The 23147-nt window shown below is 38.0% G+C and overlaps 1 protein-coding gene across 2 annotated transcripts; it reads left to right on the forward strand.

Moving 5' to 3' along the window:
• The first annotated feature begins 2321 nt into the window (after positions 1–2321).
• LOC119900304 (regulator of G-protein signaling 8-like) lies at positions 2322–8908 on the forward strand. 2 transcript variants are annotated; one of them, XM_038715115.1, is made up of 4 exons: positions 2322–2443; positions 5179–5240; positions 7238–7404; positions 7648–8908. In XM_038715115.1, coding segments are annotated over exons 1-4 (408 nt in total). In that variant the 5' UTR covers positions 2322–2441; the 3' UTR covers positions 7825–8908. The 2 variants fall into 2 exon arrangements, with proteins under 2 accessions (XP_038571043.1, XP_038571044.1); XM_038715116.1 differs by having other exon boundaries at positions 7241–7404.
• The last annotated feature ends 14239 nt before the right edge of the window (positions 8909–23147 follow it).

Below are 23147 nucleotides of genomic sequence, written 5' to 3' on the forward strand. Positions count from 1 at the left end.
GCTGATTTTTTTATTTTCATGTAGCCATGTGATTAAAAGGTGTCCATGGTCATTTTGTTCCCTTTACAAAGCAGTGTGCCTTTTCTTTTACCCTGTTGCATACATATTATTCGCCTGTGCTTCTGGAGTGCCTACTTTGTTACATTCTCAAATTCAAGTAGCACTTCATTGTGTTTGTTTTCCCTGTAATAGTTCCTCTTTTTTGCCTTTTTAACTTATTTAAAATAAGAGTAGGCCTAAAGGGTAAAAGACCACCAAAAATCCAATATAAGTAAGTAAGAGTGATCAGAGTCAAGACTTAGTCAAAATAAGAATAAGTCTGACGTTCATACACCAAATTAAAAAGTGGGATACTGCACGTCCATAGTAAAAACAGTAAAATTAGCACCTATCTATATTAAATATCTGAGATATCAAAAACTTTAAGGGCCCGATTTACTAACATCCCGAATAAAGAGTATTAAGTTATGTCTGCATTCTAAAATATTGCACATACAATCGTAGTACCTGTAATGGGTGATCAATAAGAATTATTGATTATATTATTACAGGAGCAAACACAATGGGGGTGACTGTATTTAAATTAGGGGTTTGCGTGTTTTAATGGTTTCTGACATGGAGAGTCGGGAGGGAAAGCAGCCACTGCGTAAAAACCTCGGTTTGTTTCATTCAGTGCGTCCTGAGTAGGCCTATGTGGAAATGGCTTTTGTAGAGCACAAAGGTCGATCCGAGCGTTATTAAAAGAGATTGTCTGGTATATGGTGGACTTCCTATTCATATTCGTCAACACCACTCTTGTCGCCTAGCAACATTGACAGCTGCAGTTGATAATTGGCGCACAGCTGGCTTAGTACAAATGGAGTCAGGCATGTTAATTATAATTTATTTTGTTTGTTTACTATATTTTAGAGGAAATGAAGATGCTTCACCATTCTGACCATATCACAAAATATAAAACCAACAAATAAATGATGATGTATTATTATAGTTGAAGCTACCCAGCAGTAGGCTATATAAATTAATTTAAATGAGCTCCACCTTTACCAGCTTTAATGCATCAATAATTTTAATCCAATACTATAATATATATTTTTCTGTAATGGGCCATTCTGCTCTTAAACTGTTGGTAATTTGATACTAATACTATTTGTAGCAGAGGATTTTTACAGTTATTGCTACTTTTACTCAAGTAAAATACCATAATACTTCCAACATTACCAAGAGATGCAGCGATTGCAAAGTTCTTCCTAGGGTCCATTCAATTATATGTTTTTTTATGTTTATATGTTTTTATGTTTAAAATCAAACACTGACTTTTAAATAACTTCTGTTTAAATTACAGCAGGTGAGCTGCGTCATGAAAATACATCAGCAGGTGAGCTGCGTCATGAAATTACGTCATTGTTGCTATTGATGTGGCCTATCAAAGCGACTTAGACCACCGTGGTACAGAATGACAGTGGCACAGGTGCCTTTACTGTTGCTTTACCTGTCTGTGCTAAGGCCCGCCGTCGGGGGGGTAAAAGGGTACAGATGACCCCGGCCCAAGGAGGCCCCATGTAAAGGTCTATGGTGGTTGACCCTTAAATGGGATCAGATACAACACTTTACTTACTATATTATCCATCCAGCCATCGTCAACTGTCTTATCCTGCGTACAGGGTCGCGGGCTTACTGTCTTATATGAATAACAAATATTTTTTATGTATTTACATGATAAATAAATGTATTATAATCATTACAACATATTTCATACTAGTCATCTGTGTCTGCAGATGGTCTGAATTGGCCAAATCAGCAGAGCAACAACGCAGGATAATGTACAACAGAGTATAGGGCAGGTAGACTGGTAGAAAATATTATGAATGCTCATAAATGATGATGTTATTCTTGTCATATTGTGATTTTTTTTCTCAACATGTCAGAGAACAAAGATCGTCTGTGTGGGAGAGATTCTGAATGAGCAGAAAGTTTTGAACATGAGCAGAGAAACCGCTGAAACACAGGAGCTCCAGGAGTTTCTAACTTACAGCAGTATTATCAGGGCAGGGTTAATCAGAGCTGTGCCTTCCTGTTTAAGTTTACAATGTTTTGCTTTTTAAAATTTTCATTTAGGTTTGTGCGTTCACTAGCTTCAGAAAGTACAGTCTCCCCACCACACAAAGCAATAAATGAGGCTGTTTACTGTCAAAATGCAGAGGTAACATGTACTTTCAGTGAAGGGACTTTGAGGTTAAAAGCAAAGGGTGAAAGCTGACATTTCTGTTAAGCCTGGGCCTGCCTGTGCTATAACTCAACATGCATGGGCTTGTACCTGTAGGGTTTGTCAGGTATAAAGGAAAAGAAGTCTGAGAAGCTAAGGATAAGAGTGTGTTGTTACATTCATATTCTCTCAACAGCTTGCGAAACAAACTTCAGTCTTTTTTGGCAACAGAAAATACATGTAAGTATGAGCTTCAAATTGTGTTTAAGCTTTGAGACATTGGACAAACTAGTTGTCTGGCACTGAGGATTTTGATACTGTTGAACATTTTGAATGTTTTACTTCCCCTCCGGTCTGCCTTGTTCTTCGGTAATGACTGACTTTCTCTGATCTTGCCCAGCCAAAAAGCATGTTGCAAAAATAAAACTGGGATGGGTTTTGCGGATGGTTCTTTCTTGTCTGCGAGTGTGTCAGATGGGGCTTCTGTGATCTGTGCAGTTTTTATTGGAAGTTTCTCCCTCTGTGTTTCTGTGTTTCTGAGCTTCTCAGTATGCCTCCAGCTCTCTTTCCAATTCTTCCTTTCCTCCATAAGAAAACATGAAAAAAGGTCCAAAGACAAGTGAGAATTCTTTGAGCTTGACATTTTCTGTACTCTATATGATGCAATCCAAAAAACAAAAAGAAAAAAAGTGGCTAGTTTAAGATGCAGCCTTTCTTCTGATGCCTTGTCCCTCATGTCTGAGGGACCCTTTGATAATGCACTTAAAATTACAGTTCAAAACTGCACTGTCAAAGCTGGCAGATTTTAGCATTTTCATACAACATAGATTAAATACTTTTAAACAACTAGTTTTTTTCTTCACAAGAAGGACATCAAACTTTTTCAGAAATTCTGTGATTTAGGAGGACAGTGCTCGGACAAGTGACATAAATCTATTCAAAGCTAAGGAACTAGAGGACTAAACATTTAGACCTCCGGTGCTCTGGCTTTGAACAATATTTAAAATCTGTTGCCAGTCTGTTGCTCAGCAGGACAAATAGCAGGTTTGTACACCTACTGACAGATTTGTGTTTAAATATTCATCTAAAACAGGAATTGAACCACTCTTCCCTGAATACACCAATGTGTGCTTATTCAAGGTAGTGGTGCTGATGACTAGGGGGCAAGATCAGCCCAGTGCTACTTGCTCAATAACATCCATCCATCCATCCATCCATCGTCAACCGCTTACCCTGCATATAGGGTCGCGGGGGCTGTGACAGAAACAAAATGTGTGTTGGTGACCGTAAATGTGTTTTTGGTAGACCCCCACTATGAAAACACAGTTACATTAACAGCTTGTGAATGGGTTTAACTGTTACCCAAGATAAATAAAGTTTAAGAAAGTAAGTAGCATCACTTCCTCGTTGAAAAGTGGTGCTCAGATACAGCCACCCCTCACTGTTGGGTTTAGTTGGACATTAGAACTGGTGTAGTTTTTTTATATTCATATGACTACAACACCTCACCTACACCTAGTTCCTCAAGTCTTTGTTGTGAGTTTACACAATTTATTTATCATTTACCTAAGATAAGACATAAATGTGCAGTCCTTAAATGTACCTAATGTCTGATTAGCATAACATTCATTCACACAGTATGTTTTAAAATAGGATTCAGCAGAATTCTGGTAAGATGCCACAACACTGAGATAAAAATGACATACATTTCTATATACAGAAGCTCTTTCACCTGCCTGCTTACAATGCATATTTATATATGTCATAGACATATTCTTTACACTAGACGTTATCCCATCCACACATCGTTGTTAATTGCACATCTACTACAGCTTGTGAGTCTGTCAGTGCAGAAGTTGTTGTTTTTTTGCTCCACTTTTCAGCATGTTCACTTGCTGTAATTCCTTGTATTACATTCACTGCTCTGACTTATTCTTATTTGATTCTCTGCTGCTGCAACGACCCAGTTTCCCCACAGGGATCATTAAATTTTCATCTAATTTAGGATTTCCCGAACAAGTAAACTAATGACAAGAGGATACTGCTGGTTTGGCTGTTAGCTGCCACGCTGGCATACATCTACATTTTTGCAGACAAGTAACAATTTCATTTACAGAATTACACGATTTTCAGTACTGGTCAGTGAACCCAATTTAAATACCAAACATATGATCTGTAAAATATGTTCTGTTTCAGATTATTAAGGTACCCAGCAATCTATGAAGGACTTAAAGTTAGCCCCCCCTCAACGAAGTACATTTGGCAGATACTTCTACTCCTTTACTGAAATAACAATTTGAATGCAGGTCTTTTCCTTCTAACATTACATTGTGGTACGAATTTAATTGAGGTTGCATTTAGTTCTTTTTCTTATGGCCACGTGAGGGTAGCAGTACAAGAAGTACTGTAAGTACAAGATTGACAATGAGACAATGACTCTTCTTTTAGCGCTGCTTTGGTTTCCACCAACTTTTGAGAAAAATAGTTTTTTTAGTTGCTTCACTTCCTTGACCATACATAACGTAAAAGAACATAACTTTTAATTTCCATTTTTATGATCTGTTTTCATGTAACTGTGGTCCTGAGGGAACCCATTTCCAATGGACAAAACTGAGATAATCTGATAGCTGGTATTCAATTAAAAGCCAGTATCGGCTAAGATGTAAATTGTCATTAATTTAATCCTCTATGATTGGAAATATTGTAATATGAGATGGCTATTCATATTTTTGTAATAAAATCACAATATGATTGATTTATATCAGTTAATTAAAAAAAATTACATGACAAAAATAACCCTAATTAAACTTTAACAGAGAAATCATTAATCATCAATTACTCTGATGATTTAAGTAGATAAAATTTTGGATTTTAAAATTAAGTTATGACTGACAGAGATACACCTCTGTCCTTTACACAATATGCACCTCACTTGTTTGACAAGATGTACATTTTCTGACATTTTTGCTTTGCAGGGCTCCTGTTGATGATGTTCTGGCGTGGGGAGTGTCACTCGACCATCTTTTGGAGTGCAAAAGTAAGCTGACTTATGGATTTACTCCTCTCACTCTTTTGTCAAATGCTCCTCACGCAATTCTCCGTACTCTCATTTCACCATTGCACTTCTCTGCCGCTCGGCCCCGCATATCATCTTGAATTACCTTCAGGCTTCTTTAGAGGGATCGAGGATATATTCTTCCTTCAAGTTCATCAAATCCATTTGGAGATATATTTAAGGAGGAGGACACTGGCAGAGATAAGAGACCTAATCTGAGCTGCCAGTGTAGATAGGGTGATTTCCAGCCTGCTCTTATTCATTTATAAAGCCAGCACTCACTGGCTTTTCACCTGACCATATTCCCGGCCTCTATTTGAAAATGACTAAAAGGGGAGATGGGTTCATTCTCTCTCTTGCTGCTGTCGTTCCTCTCTCATTACTTTACTAAAATGAATTCAGCTCATCTGTAATATTTCAGCCTGTTGTCTCCCGCATCAAGATTAACTGTCCTCCGGAAGATAAATATTGTCTTGCTTCCCAGTTGCTCCATTTCCCTTTGAAGAAATGCAGTGACTCATATGACAAATCGGTAAACAGTAACAGTAACAAAAAATAAATAGTTGTGTATGTGCCATTTGCAATCTGATGGCATTCATGTACCTTTATATCTTGTGTCATTTTAAAGAGTCAGCTCTGTTGTGATGGAAAACTCTGGTATGGACCGGGAGTGATTCGTAGACGGGAACAAGTGGCCTCTGGACAATATTTTGTTTCCTGTCAATTACTGTCAGAGCGCCAGCTGTGATTTATGTAAAGCGATTAGTGTGACGCCGGCACTCGCAGTTAGCTGTTTGTTTGTGCTCCCAGAAGACATGCTAAGTATTTTACACCTGCATTAGAATCACAGCTCCATGAATACTCCCGTAACAAAGGTAATGGGTGTGAGGAGAAGATAACAAAAAATATAGGTGCGTGCAATTATGTGATGCTGAGGCAGTGCGGCACTGGGATGGAGGGTTTGGGTTTGAAGGTTTTGAAGTTAAAAGTGCCTCCAGACATCCACCACAATACCTGGCAGTTTGCTGCTTCGTCTCTTTGTTCACTGACTTCTTTGAGCTAACAAAGAATATGTTGAGGAAGGGAGAATGTGAGTGAAAGATAACAGAATGGCTTAAACTTTCGCTAAGGCTTATTGGTCCTATGATTTTCTTTTAAAAAAATCCGGTTTAAAAAAAAAAAGCAGCTTCATTTAAACCTATTTTCACCTGATTTTATACCCCTGTGCCCACAAATATGTTATGTTCCCTGCTGCAAGATGGCATTTTGAAGTAAACAAGGTCTTCCTGTAACAAACACAAGGTCAGAAATGTAATGGTAATACAAAGTGGAGACAAATTGGGAAGAAAAATTTGCTGATGATTACCAGAGTAGTAAAAAGGTGTTGTGCATTGGAAGCTTTTCTAACTCTCGCGCTAGGGATCAATATTTCTGACAATGTAAATACGTTTCAAAGCTTTCAGCCAGATTCCATGGTCTTCATCAGGGAGGAATCATGATGAAATGTGAGTCTGTTTGCTGAGAAAGACTGTGAATGGTCATTGCAGTGTATTTGAAAGGTCAGGAAAAGCTGTTAAGATTTGTTTGTCACAGATCCATCTTTCACTTTTTACACATGAAAAGAAAAGAAAATAGTAAAAGTAATAAGTAATAAAAGTAATAAGCACAATCAAGAACAGTAGTCATAATTATTTAGGGCTTGGGTTAATATATGGTTAGGGCAGTAAGGCATATGGAAAGTGTCACACCTTGTGGGGAAAAAAAACTTTAATGCTTGGAAAACCAGTTCCAGTCCCCTGGAGTATTTGTAATTATTATTGTATATTTGGTTGCAGGCTAGACACACTGTAATTATGGTTTAAAAAAGGGAGGATTATGGCAGACTAACCAGGTCCTTAAAAACCTTGTAATTCAACTTCTGTTGAATGTCTGAAATGAAACCGTCCATGTTTCAAAGAGTTTCTGGTCCTTCTGTTCAGCAGGCCAGCTGGTGTTTGAGGACTTCTTAAAGACAGAATACAGCGAGGAGAACCTTCTGTTTTGGCTGGCCTGTGAGAACTACAAGAAAAAGACCAGTGACACAGAAATGATGGTTGCTGCCAAAAGAATCTTTGTAGAGTTTGTCCAAGTTGATGCGCCTAGACAGGTATGGCTTTTCTAAAGTGAGATGTGAATGAAGTCAGACCTGTGTAACTTCAAATTAGCCTCAGTTGCAGACTTGCTTGTTGTTTATAGGCTAAATTCGCTTTCTTTTTTAGTGCTACACTTTTCATTTTCTTTTACTATTTGAACACATAGTTAACTTTCTGAACAGGCATGAAAACATGAAACTATCTCCAAACAGAAAGAACTCATGAGTGAAATAAAAGTTGCTGTTTTCTGAACACAGATAAACATTGACTGTGTGACGAGAGAAGAAATCAGTGAAAATATCTCTCAGCCGGGGCCAAATTGCTTCAACAGGGCACAGAGACTGATATATGGGCTGATGGAAAACGACTGTTATCCACGATTTCTGAAATCAGAAATCTACCAAGCTCTCCTGGAACAGGCTGAAAGGCGATGAAAGCAACGTGAGGGGGAAAAAGCTCGTCCGACACCTCTCTGAATGATTGATTCTGCTCTTCAGCCGACTCAACTTAGAATCTCAGCTTAAAACAAACAACAAAAAAAAGGCTCGTCTGTCACAGAAAGCAGATGTGAAAGGAGATACAGAGCTGTAGGTATAGGGACTGACAGGATCTAAAAGTCAAACATGATCTAAATAATGTATTAAACAGCTTTTGAAGTCAATTTTTGTTTGGATCGCTTTATATTGCACAAAAAAACCTGTAAATCAGATCAAAGCTGACATTAAGCTCTGAAAGGTGACATTTGTTTGGAATAACAAGTATCAAGAGAAAATGTTTATACTTTGTTCACAAAAATGTATAATGTGTACTATTAAAAAAGGAATTATATTATATATTATATTCTGTTTCTGGGCTCTACTGTGTGAGCCATGAACAAAAATAGTCAACTGTCCAATATGAACCTCCACGTGGTTTTTGAAGTGTGACATAATTTTGGTCTGTTAAAATTCAGTATGATTATAACTGATGAATTATTACGCAACATTAACATTCTGTGTGCTGGTAAAGAATCTAGAAACCTGTTATTATTAGCATTTCTGAATAATCACTTACAAGTAGTGTATTAATCTACCACCCATGTCATTTTGTGTTTGTTGGAAATACAATAATGGTAACTTCAAAGCATCTCACTCCCTGTTCTTAAATGTTATTGTTCTTAAAGTTATTTTTGACAATAAATATTGTGTTTATATTGTACTGTGTTGTTTTTGTTGGATACATCCTGCTGTGGCTGATTATGATGATTAACAAATGCACCATGCAACAGAAAAATAGGGGAAACATCCCCCAAATTTAGAACATGTTTTTTTCAATTCTTCAGGGCTTAGTTCTGCATTTTAGTGTTTTTGAGTTACAATTAAAAGTAGAAAACAGTCAGGGCCATAACCAGTATTTTAGGAATTCCTGCAGTGCAGCACCAACCCCATAAATACTCCTGACTATCCTGCAACTCTGTAATCACATATTGTGATATTATGGTTTCTCAATTATATTTTCTGTGAATAAAGTTTTTTTCTCTCCACATTAAGGTCTGTATGCTGTTTCTAAAAGATACTTTACTTTTCTGCATTCTAAAACCCATCATGTGTACTTTGCCTAATTGTGAAATTCCTCCACAGGTTATTAAATTCAAAGAAACAGAGAAACAAACCTCAGTGTCCTCAATGATATCTACAGCCCTGAATAAGGTTTGGCCTCAGCTATTTATGAGCAATTGTAGTTAGAAAGGTGTGTAACTGAACACATAGACACTAGTGGCATCTGTGGCACAACCCCATTTGAAGATTACAACTTAAGCACCATCTCTTACAGATGTGTGTCTGAGGCAATAGTACTGGAGACGCAAGTGGCAAAGTGAAAGGGCTGGTGAGCTGCTTATATACACTGAAGGATTTATGAGATAATGGGTGGGGAGGATTTGTGAATGTGAACAGGTGAGCAGGTTGATGCGGGAGTCAGGTGGCCAGGATAGGTGGGTAAGCGCCGCAGAAATGCATGGGACACAACAAACTGTCTGAGCCGAATATTAGACCCATGATCTGTGAGAAGATAAGTGATCTCCTCACCAGGAGGGAGTAACTTTGTACTGTGGTTGTTCCTAAAGAAAAAATATTGTTACTTTCCAACTGTCCTTCAAACAATGTGAATTAATTAACAACAATAGAATATCTAGAAGAACTAGAGGACTCTGAGAATGCATTCGGCCACTGAGGTTGCACATACTGGTACATTTGGTATTAATTATAAAAAAGGAGTTTGTTATCTGAATTGGAATCTGCATTATACAGACACGACGATAGACAATCCCGTTACGTAAATATGTGCTAGCCCTCTAGCCCCAGTATTTTGCCAGTTCATGTGGTGTTATGACATTAACAATGGTGTCTAAGAAGAAAGCTTGTGGTGTATTTTTTGTGTGTTCGTGTGTGTGTGTGTGTGTGTGTGTGCATCTATCTCCTGTGGACTACTTATCCCATACTGTTGCATTCCTGTAAATCCTGTTAACTGCCTTGCTGTTAACTTTAATTTTAATCTGTACCTGCCTTGCATGACAGTTAGGTTTAGGAGTCCATGTCTTGCTTTGTCAATTGTTTACACTGTTAAATTAACTGTTAAAAAAGGTATTTGATCATTTAAAATTTTTATAAAAATCTTGATACTGTTGCTCTGTTAAAGGTAGGACTACAATGTGTAAGATTTGGCCAGACATGGACTCCTAAAACCTAATTGGCAGGCAAGGCAGGCATTTCTTGTGTTGAATGTCTACTGAAGTTAGCATGCTAACCAGCTAGCCCCGGCCTGTCCACACCACACTTGAAGATTGTAAGATAGCAGCTTTAATTTGGCCAGGTCGCATAGTTTCAGCAGTTTGGTTGAATTTTGTGTATTCTTTCCCTGCTGTTAGTTAGTAGTTGGCTTTTTCTTTGTTAATAACTGATCAGATTGTATTACCCCAGTAATAGACAGACCCAGCAAGATTTATTATGTGTGCCTAACTGTACACAGTCCTTAACAGTGTCATCGCGGCAATTAGTAAATCATGCAATTCTTGCAATATTGCCCCCAGAATCATGAAATACTTGAGGCTGAAATATTGGGATGAGATTGATGGTGCTCTATGTGTTATTGATTTAGCTGTTAAATACTCTTCAAATCACTGCACCAAAGTCTGCTAAGAAAATTGACTATTTTATTTTATTTTATAAAAACAAAAAAGGATAAGACTTCAGTGACTGTTCTAGCAGTCCCAGCTTATAAATGATTTAGGTAAAAGTATAAAATTATGTTTCTTAAGATTTTTTGTAAGATGATGGCTTACATACTGGCTCACTCAGCATGGTTTCTCAGTATATTGCCAAACCTGTGTGGGTCTTTAAACAACAGTGGATTGCTGATCATGTAGACATCCAATCAGTGACCCCAGCCAAATTGGAAGGTCTGTTTGTTGTTGGATCAGAAACTGCAAACATCCAGTGGGAATTAAGCAGGCTGAGGTTATCAAGCAGCGTTTATGGCATAAAGTTAAGATCAAGAGCAACCACAAAAATCATCCCTGTATAGTCTAATCTAGTGATTTACTAACTTCCTGTTGTTCAGTATTTGAGGAAAAATTCTCATGTGTTTGATATTAAGTTTGATGCCTACGGGCTTTAGATACTTCAAGAATAGCATTTATCCTAAGGTTTCAAGGATTAATAATACATTTTGGGCAATATGCTAATTCACTTGCTTAGATGATATACCACAGACAATCTTCACAGAAGGCATGAAAAGAACACTGAAAACAAAATAACCAGGGTTATTGTTGTCAAAAGATGTGAACATATTAAAATAGAGAAACAGTAGCATGGTGTGAAATTTACATAAAACCTTCCTGAAAGCTGGGGATGATATGGGAATTAAGACATTTTACGTATTCTGTGCCAGTACATTGGGGGAAAAAAAACAAATTCATAAGTTGCTCGTTCAGGGGAGATGTAACATATTTCCGCCAACAAAAAGGAACACTTTGCATAGCCACCATTTTTTATAGCAAAAACCTAAAACACACGTGAGAAGGAATAAATTCTTGTTTCATTTTATGACAGAAACATGGGATTATGGCATTTCTATGCCATGTTCCTTCTGCACGCATGTCCTGATTGACCTTGTGCGTGGGTTTGTGTGTGCATGTTTCTGTTTACGATCATTAAACCTTTTGTGTGGGCATCTGCAGAGAGTAGTTACTCTGCACAAGCGCTTCTGCAGAGAACTTCTGCCAGTCTGATTGGAGGTCCAGCATTATCTGATTGTATTTCTGGCCCTGCTGGAACTCGGCATGGGCTTAATACTCAGGAGAGATGGGATAGGATAGGATAGGATAGGATAGGGTATGATAGGAAGGGTTTGGTGGGGAAGGTCAAACAGTAGGAACAGAAGAAGGAAAGAAAATAAGGAATTTGTAATGAGAAAAAAGAAGTACAGGCTGCATGGAAAGAACCGGAAAGAGAGAAGGGACAAATAAAAGCAAGGGAGGTAAGAGTATTAGGAGTAGAGAAAAGAAGGAAAGGACTAAGTCAGTAATGAGAAAAAGAAGATTTTTAGAGAGGGGACAATGAGAAGGAACAAGATGAGGGTTGAGGGAGGTGAGGATATCAGAAGAGGCAAAAAAGAAAGGAGAGAAAAGGAGAAAAGAAGGAAATTGAATCTGAGTGCAAACATTGGGGGAAAGGTTGGAAAGGACAGGAGGAAGAAGGGAGGCAGGGAAGCAGGAAGTGATTGAAGGAAGAAGCACAGCAGGACGAGGGGAAGGGTGGCTAGATTGACAGGGGGGAGTTAGGGAGGGCACGGAGGCAGCGAAGCACCAGAAGGTCGACATAATGTGAGCAGCAGAGGCTGAGATAATGCCCCAGGACTTCAGGCTCGGGGAGAAGCGAGTGGCAGAGATCGCAGTGGGTGGGAGATAAAGCAACGAGTCTCTGCTGACTGCCACAAACTGTTCTTTCTTCCTGACTGGGGAGAAAGAAACTTTACACTGGCTCAACACAGAAACTCCTGAAGATTAACTCCTCCTGTGGCAGACTTGCAGTGCTTTAATACTTACAGGAGGAGTGATGAAAGAGTGTTTTTCCCCTCTATCTTATAATCTGAGGACCTAACAGTGTTTCTCTTTCAGCTTCCTCTGAGCAACTGTGCTGCGAAGGTGTTTGTGTGAGAAACAGAGAGACCCTGCAGCCTTGCTGTATCATTGTGTAATAAATATTTGACTTTGATTTCAAGTCAAAGCTTCACACTGAAAATATGTTAAGCTGCACACTAATTATCACATTATTACAATTACCTTCCTCACAGCAGGGTCATAATAAACTGCTTGGGGTCCTGAAGTATCCTGAATAACTTATCATAGCTAATGCTGAAATAATGAGTCAATTAAAGGGACTATATGTAATATTTTCAATGAAATAAATCAAATTTTCATCGCCTTATTGTCAATGGGCTCAAAACTCACTTGAAATGAAGCACACGCCTGTTTTCTCCCTTGCTGGCATCAGCCACTGTTCTTCTTTTTCAGCCCTGTGCACGATCCCGAGCCTCTCCAACTACAGCGACAACACGGCAGCTAACGACATGAAGTTCACTAACACCATAGAACAACCGGCTCACAGCAAAACACAGGCTCCACGTAAGGATACAAAACAACAATAAAGTTTTATCCCAAAGCCCATCAGACCAAACAGGTTCAGATGATGTTGAGTAAGAACAAAGTGAGCATTAGTAAAGCTGGAGAAACAGAGAAAGTCACGTTAGCTCGGCAGCTAACGCCGAGCAATTGCTAATGTTATCCGGTGCAAAGTTTTATCGCCTTCCACATTACTTCACCAACTAATGTGACCCATGTTACTATCCTGTTTACCACTGTTGATTTAGCCCGGTAAAAAGCAAATGTAGAGGGATTTTAACGTTTGCCTATAGTGATGCAGCCAGGAGCAGCCAGCTAACGCTACAGTAGCTCGGACCTGCCGCTGTTTGCTTTGGTTTAGGTTTATTGTGGTTTTACCCATACTCAGGTACACAGCTTCTCCACCTCTCCGTCGCTGTAACTAATGTGACCCACTCACTCTTCACTCTAAAAAGTAATTCAGGGGACCTGTTACCACCACTTGATCAATTGCATTGTGTTTAAGTAATAATAATGGTAATTAAATCAACTTAATTTTGCTGGTAATGTTAAGTCAAATTTCATTGTTGATGGGTTTACAACAAAATTCAAGTTCCATTAACTTAACAAAATTGGCTTGATACCTTTTTTCTCCACCTTGACATCAGGATTTCAAGTTCCCACCTACCCACATCTACACACTTTACATTCTTGGACAAATTCAGACATTTAGACTGTGTGTTAGTAGACTTGTAGACTGAAGAAGCTTGATATAAAGGACAATTTATGGTGAGTAACATTTTTTAAATGTTTTAACCACTTTCCACTGTAGGCAAATTGCTGTTTGACCAAAACTGTGGATGGTTTTGTGAGAGAGATAAAAGTAGTGGCAGACTGCTTCTTTTTTTCTGTCTTGAGTTGTTGTCTGGAGAAGATCCTAGCATTGCTATCATTCTGTATCATTCTCAGCAGTAATCTGCCAATTCATTATTACTAACACACTAACCAGGGTTCTAAATTAACTTTTTTGATCACCAGGCAATGTGGAAATCAGAATTTCCACTAGCCAAATCTTTTTCCGGTGAAAATAAGAGAAATTATGAGTGCCACTGAATGCATTTGATCATTTTATTAACATTGTTAGCATAAAAAACACAACAAAATATACACAGAAAGTGCAAACATTTCAAGTTTGGGATCTATCTATCATTTAAATCACATGTCTTCAGAGTTCTTCTTCTTCAGAGGTGCCATCAGAATCTGAGCCACCCTCTGTTCCTTTTGTTCCATGTTTGCGCACAAAGTCAGGCCTGCGTGTTCGCAAACTGTCAGCATGCCAGATGTCAATGGCTTTGGTTGGATTAAAGTCTTTGATGTCAGGTGAGCACAACTGGGTTTTAAGGAGGTCAGAGAGGGTCTCACCTTTTAGGCGTGAGCGCCAGTCACTCTTTACCTGCTTGATAACACTGAACCCTCTTTCACAGTCAGCTGTAGTTGCAGGGATGGTAAGGAGAGCATCAAAAAGATCAAGGACATCAGGAAACCGATGGCGCAGCATTCTGTTAGGCCAGGTCTTCTCAAAGGTTCCTGTAGCAGGGTGAGACAGACAATATGCAATCTGCACTTGCAAACAATTATACATAATAATCTTGCCTTCATCTTTCTTCTCTCATCCTCTGCTATGTAGTGTATGAACTCTTTTGCCTGGTAGTCATTTGTGCATGTCTCTCCTATCTTCAAGCCTTTCTTCCTGTCTTCCCTGAAATTAATTTTTGTGTAAATGAACCCACTGTTAGCGCCTACAACACAGTACTTCAACTCAGACGCTTTTCCCAGCAAGGCTCTCTTCAATATGACCTGTCTTGGCAGTTTTAATCCTTAGGCTCTCCTGATGACTTCGGGCACTCTCATGGTCCTTTAATGCCTCGACTTTAAAATTATTAGTTCCCACCACGAAATTGTTCGTTTTGTTTTTTTCTTTCGCGTACATGCGGCAATCCTGACAAAAAATGACAACATTTTCATGATCAAACACAAGCCATTCACGACCCATCAGCCATTTGCTCGTTCCTCTTCTCGCCCCCAGAAGTCTGTCCCAACCACCGCTGCATTTAGATTAATCTTAACTTTTCACTTTACTTTACTTTACTTTTTTTTCTTTAGATTTTACGAAATGTTTAATGAATGGAGTTAATATTTTACAGATTTTTTATAAAAAAACTACTGAAGAAAATCTATTCAGAACAACTTCATTTTTACAATGGTTCTTATCTTAAATCCTGCGTCCATGATTATGGTAATTAAGTAAATGTTTTAAATAAGAAGAAGCAACTTACACTTGTCTTTAAGCTATCAACAATTAAGTAAGTTGTAAAAGAAATTGTCTTTGATTGTAGAGGAAAAGCTAATTTCATGGAAACTGATGCTAATTTTTTTTGTTGAGTTTTTAGAGTGTACAGTACAAACTCTCCCTGTACGCAGGATAAGCGGTTGACGGTGGATGGATGGATGGACAGTAAATACTCTTTATAAATCAGTAAATACACATGACCACTAGATGGAGACAAATGCCTGTTCTTATCAAACGTTCAGTAACAGCCTCATTTAAAAACAGTTGCCGAGGGGATTTGACTAGTGTCACATTTTAAAATGAAACTGATGGCATTTTGTATTCTGTTTGTATTTTTGGCATCTTCGAACCTTATTATGAGTTATAATGTATGTACTGTAACTGTTGTAATTATACCATAATAAGTCAGGTAATTGTTTATGCTGAATTGTAATTAGTCATTCAAAAGAAAGAACGCTGTGAGAATGAGTTGAGCACTGGGTACAGGATTTCCGTATTTGCTAGGGCTTTTCATCCATTTTTATTCCATTTTATGATATGTAGAATCAGCATGACACCTTTTGAGACATTACATCTTTTATTACATATAAAAACAGGAAAATGTGGTCAATGTGTTAAAGATTCCTGCTGACAAACACATCAGTCAGACAGATCCGGAACTGAAGTGTGACGCTTGAAGCAGGGACTTCTGTCTGGGGACAGTGAACGGCATAATAGGAACCTGTCACTCTGACTTCCCCTGAATCTTCCCGGCCTCAAGTCCCTCGGCTACCGAAAGCTGTTTCACTTCCACACAGTCTTCTGCTGAAACACTTGCAACACTGATTCCCCACCCAGCCAGGTTGTGGGGACGGTGGCGGTTCTCTGCAACCTCAGCAGCATGCCAAGAGAATCATTTCGGAGAAAAGAAGTAAAAAAATTTTTCAAAAGCATTGGGTTATTTTTTAGGGCAACCCGCTTCTGCTGCAGCAGTAGATAATATCTATAAAGGTCAATAGTTGCATTTTTAAATATTTCTGCTTTCATGTCACTATATCATGTCACATTTTTTACATGCTTGAGATGCACTTTTTGTATGGTTTTGCAGGGGTTATTTCTATGTTGTCATGTAACTCAAAAAAATGGAAACACCAAATTAATCATACAAATAATAATAAAATTGACAATTTGGGACTCAGCTTGGTTTGAATTAGGGAAATGGGACAGCAGGGTAGCTTATGTTATTTGTTTGCTCATAAAACCTTTTAGTGCTCTGTAGCAAAATTGTCATAGGATAAGTATAGCTAAATAGGGAGAAAACAATCACAATAACATGAAGGCAATCCTTCAGAGTGTATTTATCTCACACTTTAAGCCCATGTGACAACAAAACACTTCATACTGTAACACAGCCATCCCTCATCAGATCTCTCATCCGTGAAGAAACAGAAGCAAGGACTTCCTTAGCCTTGAGGTAGAAAAGAGTACTGAAAGTACTCAATTTTTCATGTCTGACCCTAAGCATGATTGGTGTCAAGCGCTTAATTATTCCAGGGACCAAATTTGTTTTGGGTTATCAGTATTCATCTGGTTTGCATAAACAATGTCCATAAGCAAACACAGACTCACTAACAACAGGTTAAGTTGTATCTTACACCATGAACCCTCTATCATATGCCTCTAGGCATAGGATTTTATGTATGATGACTCAGATAGAAGTTCTTATCTCAGTTCTCCTGATGTGTGTGTGTACATACACACACACACGAAGAAATACAAAATCTAATGGACAGTATTTGGTTGGTAATAATTCTTAATTTGGGCCTGCCAGAAGGTGAACAAACTACTTGTTTTGTATTTGATAAGCATAATGTGTTTTGACGATGGAGCTAAGCAGCGTACTTGTCACAAATCAAATAAAAGTGAAAGTGCCATACTTCTCCATGGTATTCAGCTGCCTTGCAGTATATTATTGCTGTTATAAGCATCCATATCTCACAAAGCACACTTCCTGTCAATCAGTCAGGCCTGGTCTGATGAAATATTTCATGATTTTCCATTATTATGTAACGGTAATGTCACAAGAGAGCCTTTGAAAACATACAAAAGTGTTATACTGTAGCCTGATGAAAGGGGGATATTGCTGGCAATCGGGAAAATCTGGTGTTGTGAACGTACTGCAAAATCGTACAAAATATATACGGTATAAAATTTTAAATATGAAAAAGGTGTTTGGGTAGTTTACTGACAGTGTTTGTTCCCATAGAAAAAATTAGAATGGTTTTTACTTGCAGTACAGAGATAGGCCAAAGATGTGAATAGCCTAGAGCAGCAAACACAAATGAAAATGTTAGGAAATGTAAGGATGCTAAAGAGTATTTCTGTATTCACTTTTAGGAGAGTCATCTATCTGGACATTAGCTCTTTTGCTAAAGCTAATACCAATGAAGTTAACCTTACGCTACCTGAACAACTTGTTTTATTTTAAACAGACTGAAGGAAATAATGATAAAACTGAGCTAGCAAGCTTTGTGTACTTGTTAGCTACATAAAAATAAGGCATCTTTATATATGCAGTGGATACTAAATAACTAATAAGTTAATGAGTATTTAACTAAGAGTTAAATACTCATACTAATGAACTCTCTATGTCCCTTAGGGAAGAAGAAGATAAAAGATTTGCAACATCCAAAGCAGCTTTCACCATGGCTGAAAAACACATACTTTATTTTAAAGTAGAAATCCTAAATAGTAGACATTGTTTAATTCACTGGACAAGTTATAACAATGAACCCACTGGACACTGAATAAGCCTACAGTCAGCTGTTGATGTTGCATTATTACTGGAACTGAAAATGAGAAACCCCAAAAAGTCTTAAAATATTGTGAATAAGCTGCAAAATAGATATCATCTTGTACAGCAGGTATGTGTCCACCTGAAATTAAATGTAATGTGAAACGATCAATGTGTAATTCAGAGGAACACGAAAGACTTACAAAGTCTACAACATGATCAGTACGTGTGTGGCTAAAAATAACTCTAGTCACACCCTAATGCGGAGGTGGTAGCATCCTGATAAAATACATGCATACATGTGAACTGTACCTTCAACTGGCTCAAGCAAACACTTTTACAAGCAATGTATTTTTCTAATAATTATATGACTGAAGAAAATGGCTAATTAGTGAATTATCATTCAATCAAATACATCATAAAAGACCATTTGTTAATTTACACAGAGACTGACAACATGAGCAAAAATATTATTATATATTATTTCATTATTTACATAAAACGTGGATCTCCTCCTGCTTTTTTAAGCATTCGTACTTTAAGTAACCCCCTAACACACTTTTACAAGACACTTTTATATGACAGCCTTTTGTTTTTATAACTTATTGTGTTTTATTATATATATTTTACTACCTAAATTAAACTATTTGGTCTTATGAGTATATGTGGCAGTCACGTTCACAGATGTAGGTAGTATAATGAGCTAATGTCATGTTCTACAGATGTCTGTTTGGGTTCCATTCAATAAAGTGGGAAAAAAGTTGAATAAAATGTTTTTTTTAAAACTTCCTTACATTTTACCGGTGTAAACAAATGCACACTAGCTTTGTAATCAGTTGCCTTTTAATTTGCTCTGCAAGAAAAATCCTCCCTAATGTGAAAAGAATGTGTTAAGAGGTTCAGTTAACATCTGTTCATCAACTTGAGCATATCAGGTATCTTTATTTTTTGAAACCAGTGTGTCCATGTACAGTTTTATCAACTTTGTTACCACTGAGATAACTTCTTTAGTTTTTTTTTTTTTCATGATGTCACCACACAACAATGTCTGGTCTATTTTATCAAATGCACTGGACTAGACCAAATCTGGTAAATACGGTAAATGCATTTCTTCCATACCATCTGAAATAAACTGGAAGTGGGATGGAAAATTACAATTTAGAATAAAAAACGTAGTGGACTACCTCAATTTGCAGAAAAAAAGATTAGTTTTTTTCTAATTCATATCATACAGAGTCAATAGAGTCTTTTTTTTCATGATATATTTATTGAATTACTTGACTGCTATCTTAAAGCCACAATGTTGACTCTATTGCAGTTTTAAGTTCCAAGATAAGTTCCAATTGAACCATAACCATTTAAATGCTGTCATTCACAACATCATGCCAAGTTCCCCTGAGTGTCATGTGATAAAATATGTGATACGTGTGCTCTCAGTGATCTGCTTGCAATGGTAATCATCAACTATTTGCCATTACTATGCCAACCACCATAGAAGAGGAAATCCACCCACAGTGTGATGAGAGATGATGACTCAGCCGTTTATCTTTGATTCAAGTGTCAGTTTATTCACGGTATTCTGAAGATGTGGAGCCATAATAATTTAGTCGGTGTGGATCACTGTGTCATAACTCTCATTCATTTCTTTTTTGATATTCTTAGTTAAAGATCATGTTTTACTGTCACATTCGTAGAAACCACCAGGAATCCAACCAATTGTTTCCATTCAAATGGGCCCATATCTAGACACTACTACAAATAAATTGGCAACACCAGGAAGCACCAGACCTCAACAATAGTGGTCCTCACCTTAGGGTCATGTGCTCCCAAGTGGTCACAAGATGATTATCAACCTGTAGTAAAGGGTGACGAGTATGCATGGCTAGGCTATTTACTGTAAGGTCACAAGCCAAAAAGGCTGGTAATCAGACTGCTAAAGTAAATTGATAAAATTATTTGTACAGTCTAAAATTAGAGTAAATATATGAAGCAAGCAACAAACTGGGTACACTTTATACAACACAATATGAATCAACAGATTTGGATCACTGAAATAAGCGGGTTGACCGCCTCTATCTGCTCTCCTTTCCTGCTTCCATTTGCATGTCATTTTCATTGAGAAACAACATCAAGTAGTCAATCTACAGTAACGAAGAGGCCACATGATGGAAACATTTTTGCCAAAGACCAGAATATTTCATAAATCAGGTTATTGGCCACTTAACAATACATAATAATAATAATAGCACAACCTTAATAAGATCATAAATAATGTAAAAAGTTTAACAGTGTCACAGTTATGTGTGAAAATCTGCATACCTCCTTGTGAACACATTAAAAAAGGAATAACACAATAGGGTAAGTGAGAAAATATATTTGGTTTGTTTTTTTGGATGTGTGTCTGGCAAAGACAAAAGGTAGAAAGAATGGAAAATCAACTCCAACATGTTTAATTTGTTCATTAAAGCCAAAGAGAAAACCAATTCATATGAAGTGAGAGACATGGCAAGTAGCATCATCCTTGAAATGAGCAGAAGTATCAAGGTTTGTGGGAAATGTGCCTCTTAATCTTTAGAATCACAGAAGGTATAAGCCAAACCACATTCTCAGTTTGGAAACTGACTATTCTAAGTCCCATCAGTTACTGTTGCTGCACCTGTCAAGCTTTCGGTTCTCACATTACACATACAGCGTTTATAATGTTAACGTGGCAGATTCACAATTCAAATTCTTAATAATTTGTGAAACAATACGTCCTTCATTTCAGACAGAGATAGACAAAAACAAGCATCTTATTCTAGATAGCAACCATCGATCTTGTCAGCTGAAAAGATAACTGTAGCTAGCAGATTCTTATTAGCTGTAGCTAGGTAAGCTGATAAAGAGAGTGAAATTGAACAGAGTGAAGGAAGTGGTCTTTAAGTCTCTCGCCTGAGTGATGTCCAGGACCCTCTGTCCACCTGGAAACGCGCAAGTGTGTCCAGAGTATAACTGGATCAAAGTGGCCTGTGGACAGGCATGTCCTGGTTTCTCTGTAGTGTCTGAGGGTTTTTGGAGTTTCAGTGGACCCAAACATTGCCATGGACCTGAGGACAGACTAGCTAGAGAGAGAAGATTAAAGCTGATGATACACAGAGCAACTTTTAGAGCAATCGTGTAGGGCAACGTTGTCGTCAATGGTAATGAGAAAAGATTACTACCGTAATCCCCTTCCCCCACCCATACTCCGCCACCCGCCCCGCACCGCCATTCAAAACATAGTCGGACTTGCCGCTGCCAAGATTGCCCAGCAACATTGCTCAAAAAGTTGCCCCGTGTATCACCAGCTTAAGTGTACTTCTCTGTTTATTCTCTTTTCAAAATAATTGTAACTCAATTATTTGCTCAACACCTCAGTCTGTTTTTTTACCCTGATTGTACACTGCACTGTAACTTTAATTATATTTTAATGTGTATTTTTTCAATTTCCCTATGTTGCTTTTAAACTTTTTTATATATATATCCCTGGTGCTTTTATGTTTTATGTAAAATACTTTGAATTGCCTTGTTGTTGAAATACAAATAAACTTGCCTTGCCTTGCCTAAGCTAATGTTGGTTTAAAATGTAGTCTCCGGCTAGGTTGTAAGTGTTTTGTAATGTTTGGCTGGGGTTACTAGAGTATAAACTTTGTGGACCAGCAATGGGGAATTACTACAAAATGGATGTGCTATTGAAAACTGTAAATTGTAGCCCCACTGAATGTAGCTAATTAGTTAATCATAAGCTCCCTGGCCTTAGAATTAACACCCGGTTACTACTGTAGGTAGTAAGCTAGTTAGCCAGACATGCTAACATTAGTAGCATATGTTAATTCATTCTTTCTAATTTTCTAGATGTTTAACATTGCTATTTCACAAGCTCCACGGGCTGATGACACTGTAAACGCTGAATTACCCAAAGTATTTTTGCATATTCTGAACTTTCTCATGTCCCTGGTGAAAGTACTGTTCAACCAAGCATGCAATATTAAGGGTGTTGCCCACTGAGAAGTTAACTCCCTAACCTCGCACGTGCATCTACTGCAGCTCTGGTAGTTCTTCTGCAGAAAGTTTGAAATAAACACACTTAAGCATTCTTTTAACCACAACCAAACCACTTTACACAATGGTGAGACCCCTGAGGGATCCTGAAACACCACAAACACCCACATTAACACCCCCGCCCACAGACACACAAGCTCTGGCTTTGTATGTTTTCCATTGCTCTTTCAATCTGTGTCACAGGGCATCGGACAAGAGTAACTATGTCATGCTAATTTACATAATTAAGGTTGAGAGAAAGAGTGTGCACATCTGAGTGTATTAATGCATATGAGCGTCATCCATGTATGACATTAGAGATGGAGGACATTCTCATAGGGGTTGTTCTGAGAAGTGTCTGGGTCACTTGATTTCGGTGCATACAGAAACTTTCCAGCTAACTTCCTGTCTCCTTTAATGCTGTTACATGCACTGTACTTAAATGACTCTTTGAATGTGTGAACATTTTCTGGCCTTATAGATTTTAAGATTGTTGTTCATGAGTTCATGATGAGTTCATGAGTTCATGGTGACACAGCAAATGTTGTTCAGAACTTAAGCTGTCTTTCTGATCATAAGAGCAGGATAGCACTCAAAATGTTAAAGCACTTTATTCGATCCCCGTTCCACAACAGTTCCTCTACTGTGGTTCGCACCTGAGGGTTACACATGTGTGTGTGTGTTTGTGCATGTGTGTGTAACAAAAAAATTCCCCTCTCACCCCTTGCGGGGTGGTATGTGTCATCCTCAAACTCAGGTCCTCTACCAGAGACCTGGGAGTTTCAGGGTCTTAGCTGTTTCTAGGACTGCACTCTTCTGGACAGAGACCTCTGATGTTTTACCTGGAATCTGCTGTAGCTACTCTCCCAGTTTGGGGGTCATAACCCCCAGTGCTCCGATTACTACTGGCACCACCGTTGCTTTTACTCTCCACATC

The sequence above is a fragment of the Micropterus salmoides genome, unplaced genomic scaffold (assembly GCF_014851395.1).
Source record: "Micropterus salmoides isolate LMB-PRFRI ecotype aquatic unplaced genomic scaffold, ASM1485139v1 Ms_hic_scaffold_13, whole genome shotgun sequence".
NCBI classification, from domain to species: Eukaryota; Metazoa; Chordata; class Actinopteri; order Centrarchiformes; family Centrarchidae; genus Micropterus; species Micropterus salmoides.

Coding starts and splice junctions, on each gene's coding strand:
- LOC119900304 (XM_038715115.1), top strand. Junction 5,241..7,237: donor CCATCTTTTGGAGTGCAAAA/GTAAGCTGACTT, acceptor CCTTCTGTTCAG/CAGGCCAGCTGGTGTTTGAG. Junction 7,405..7,647: donor AAGTTGATGCGCCTAGACAG/GTATGGCTTTTC, acceptor TTCTGAACACAG/ATAAACATTGACTGTGTGAC.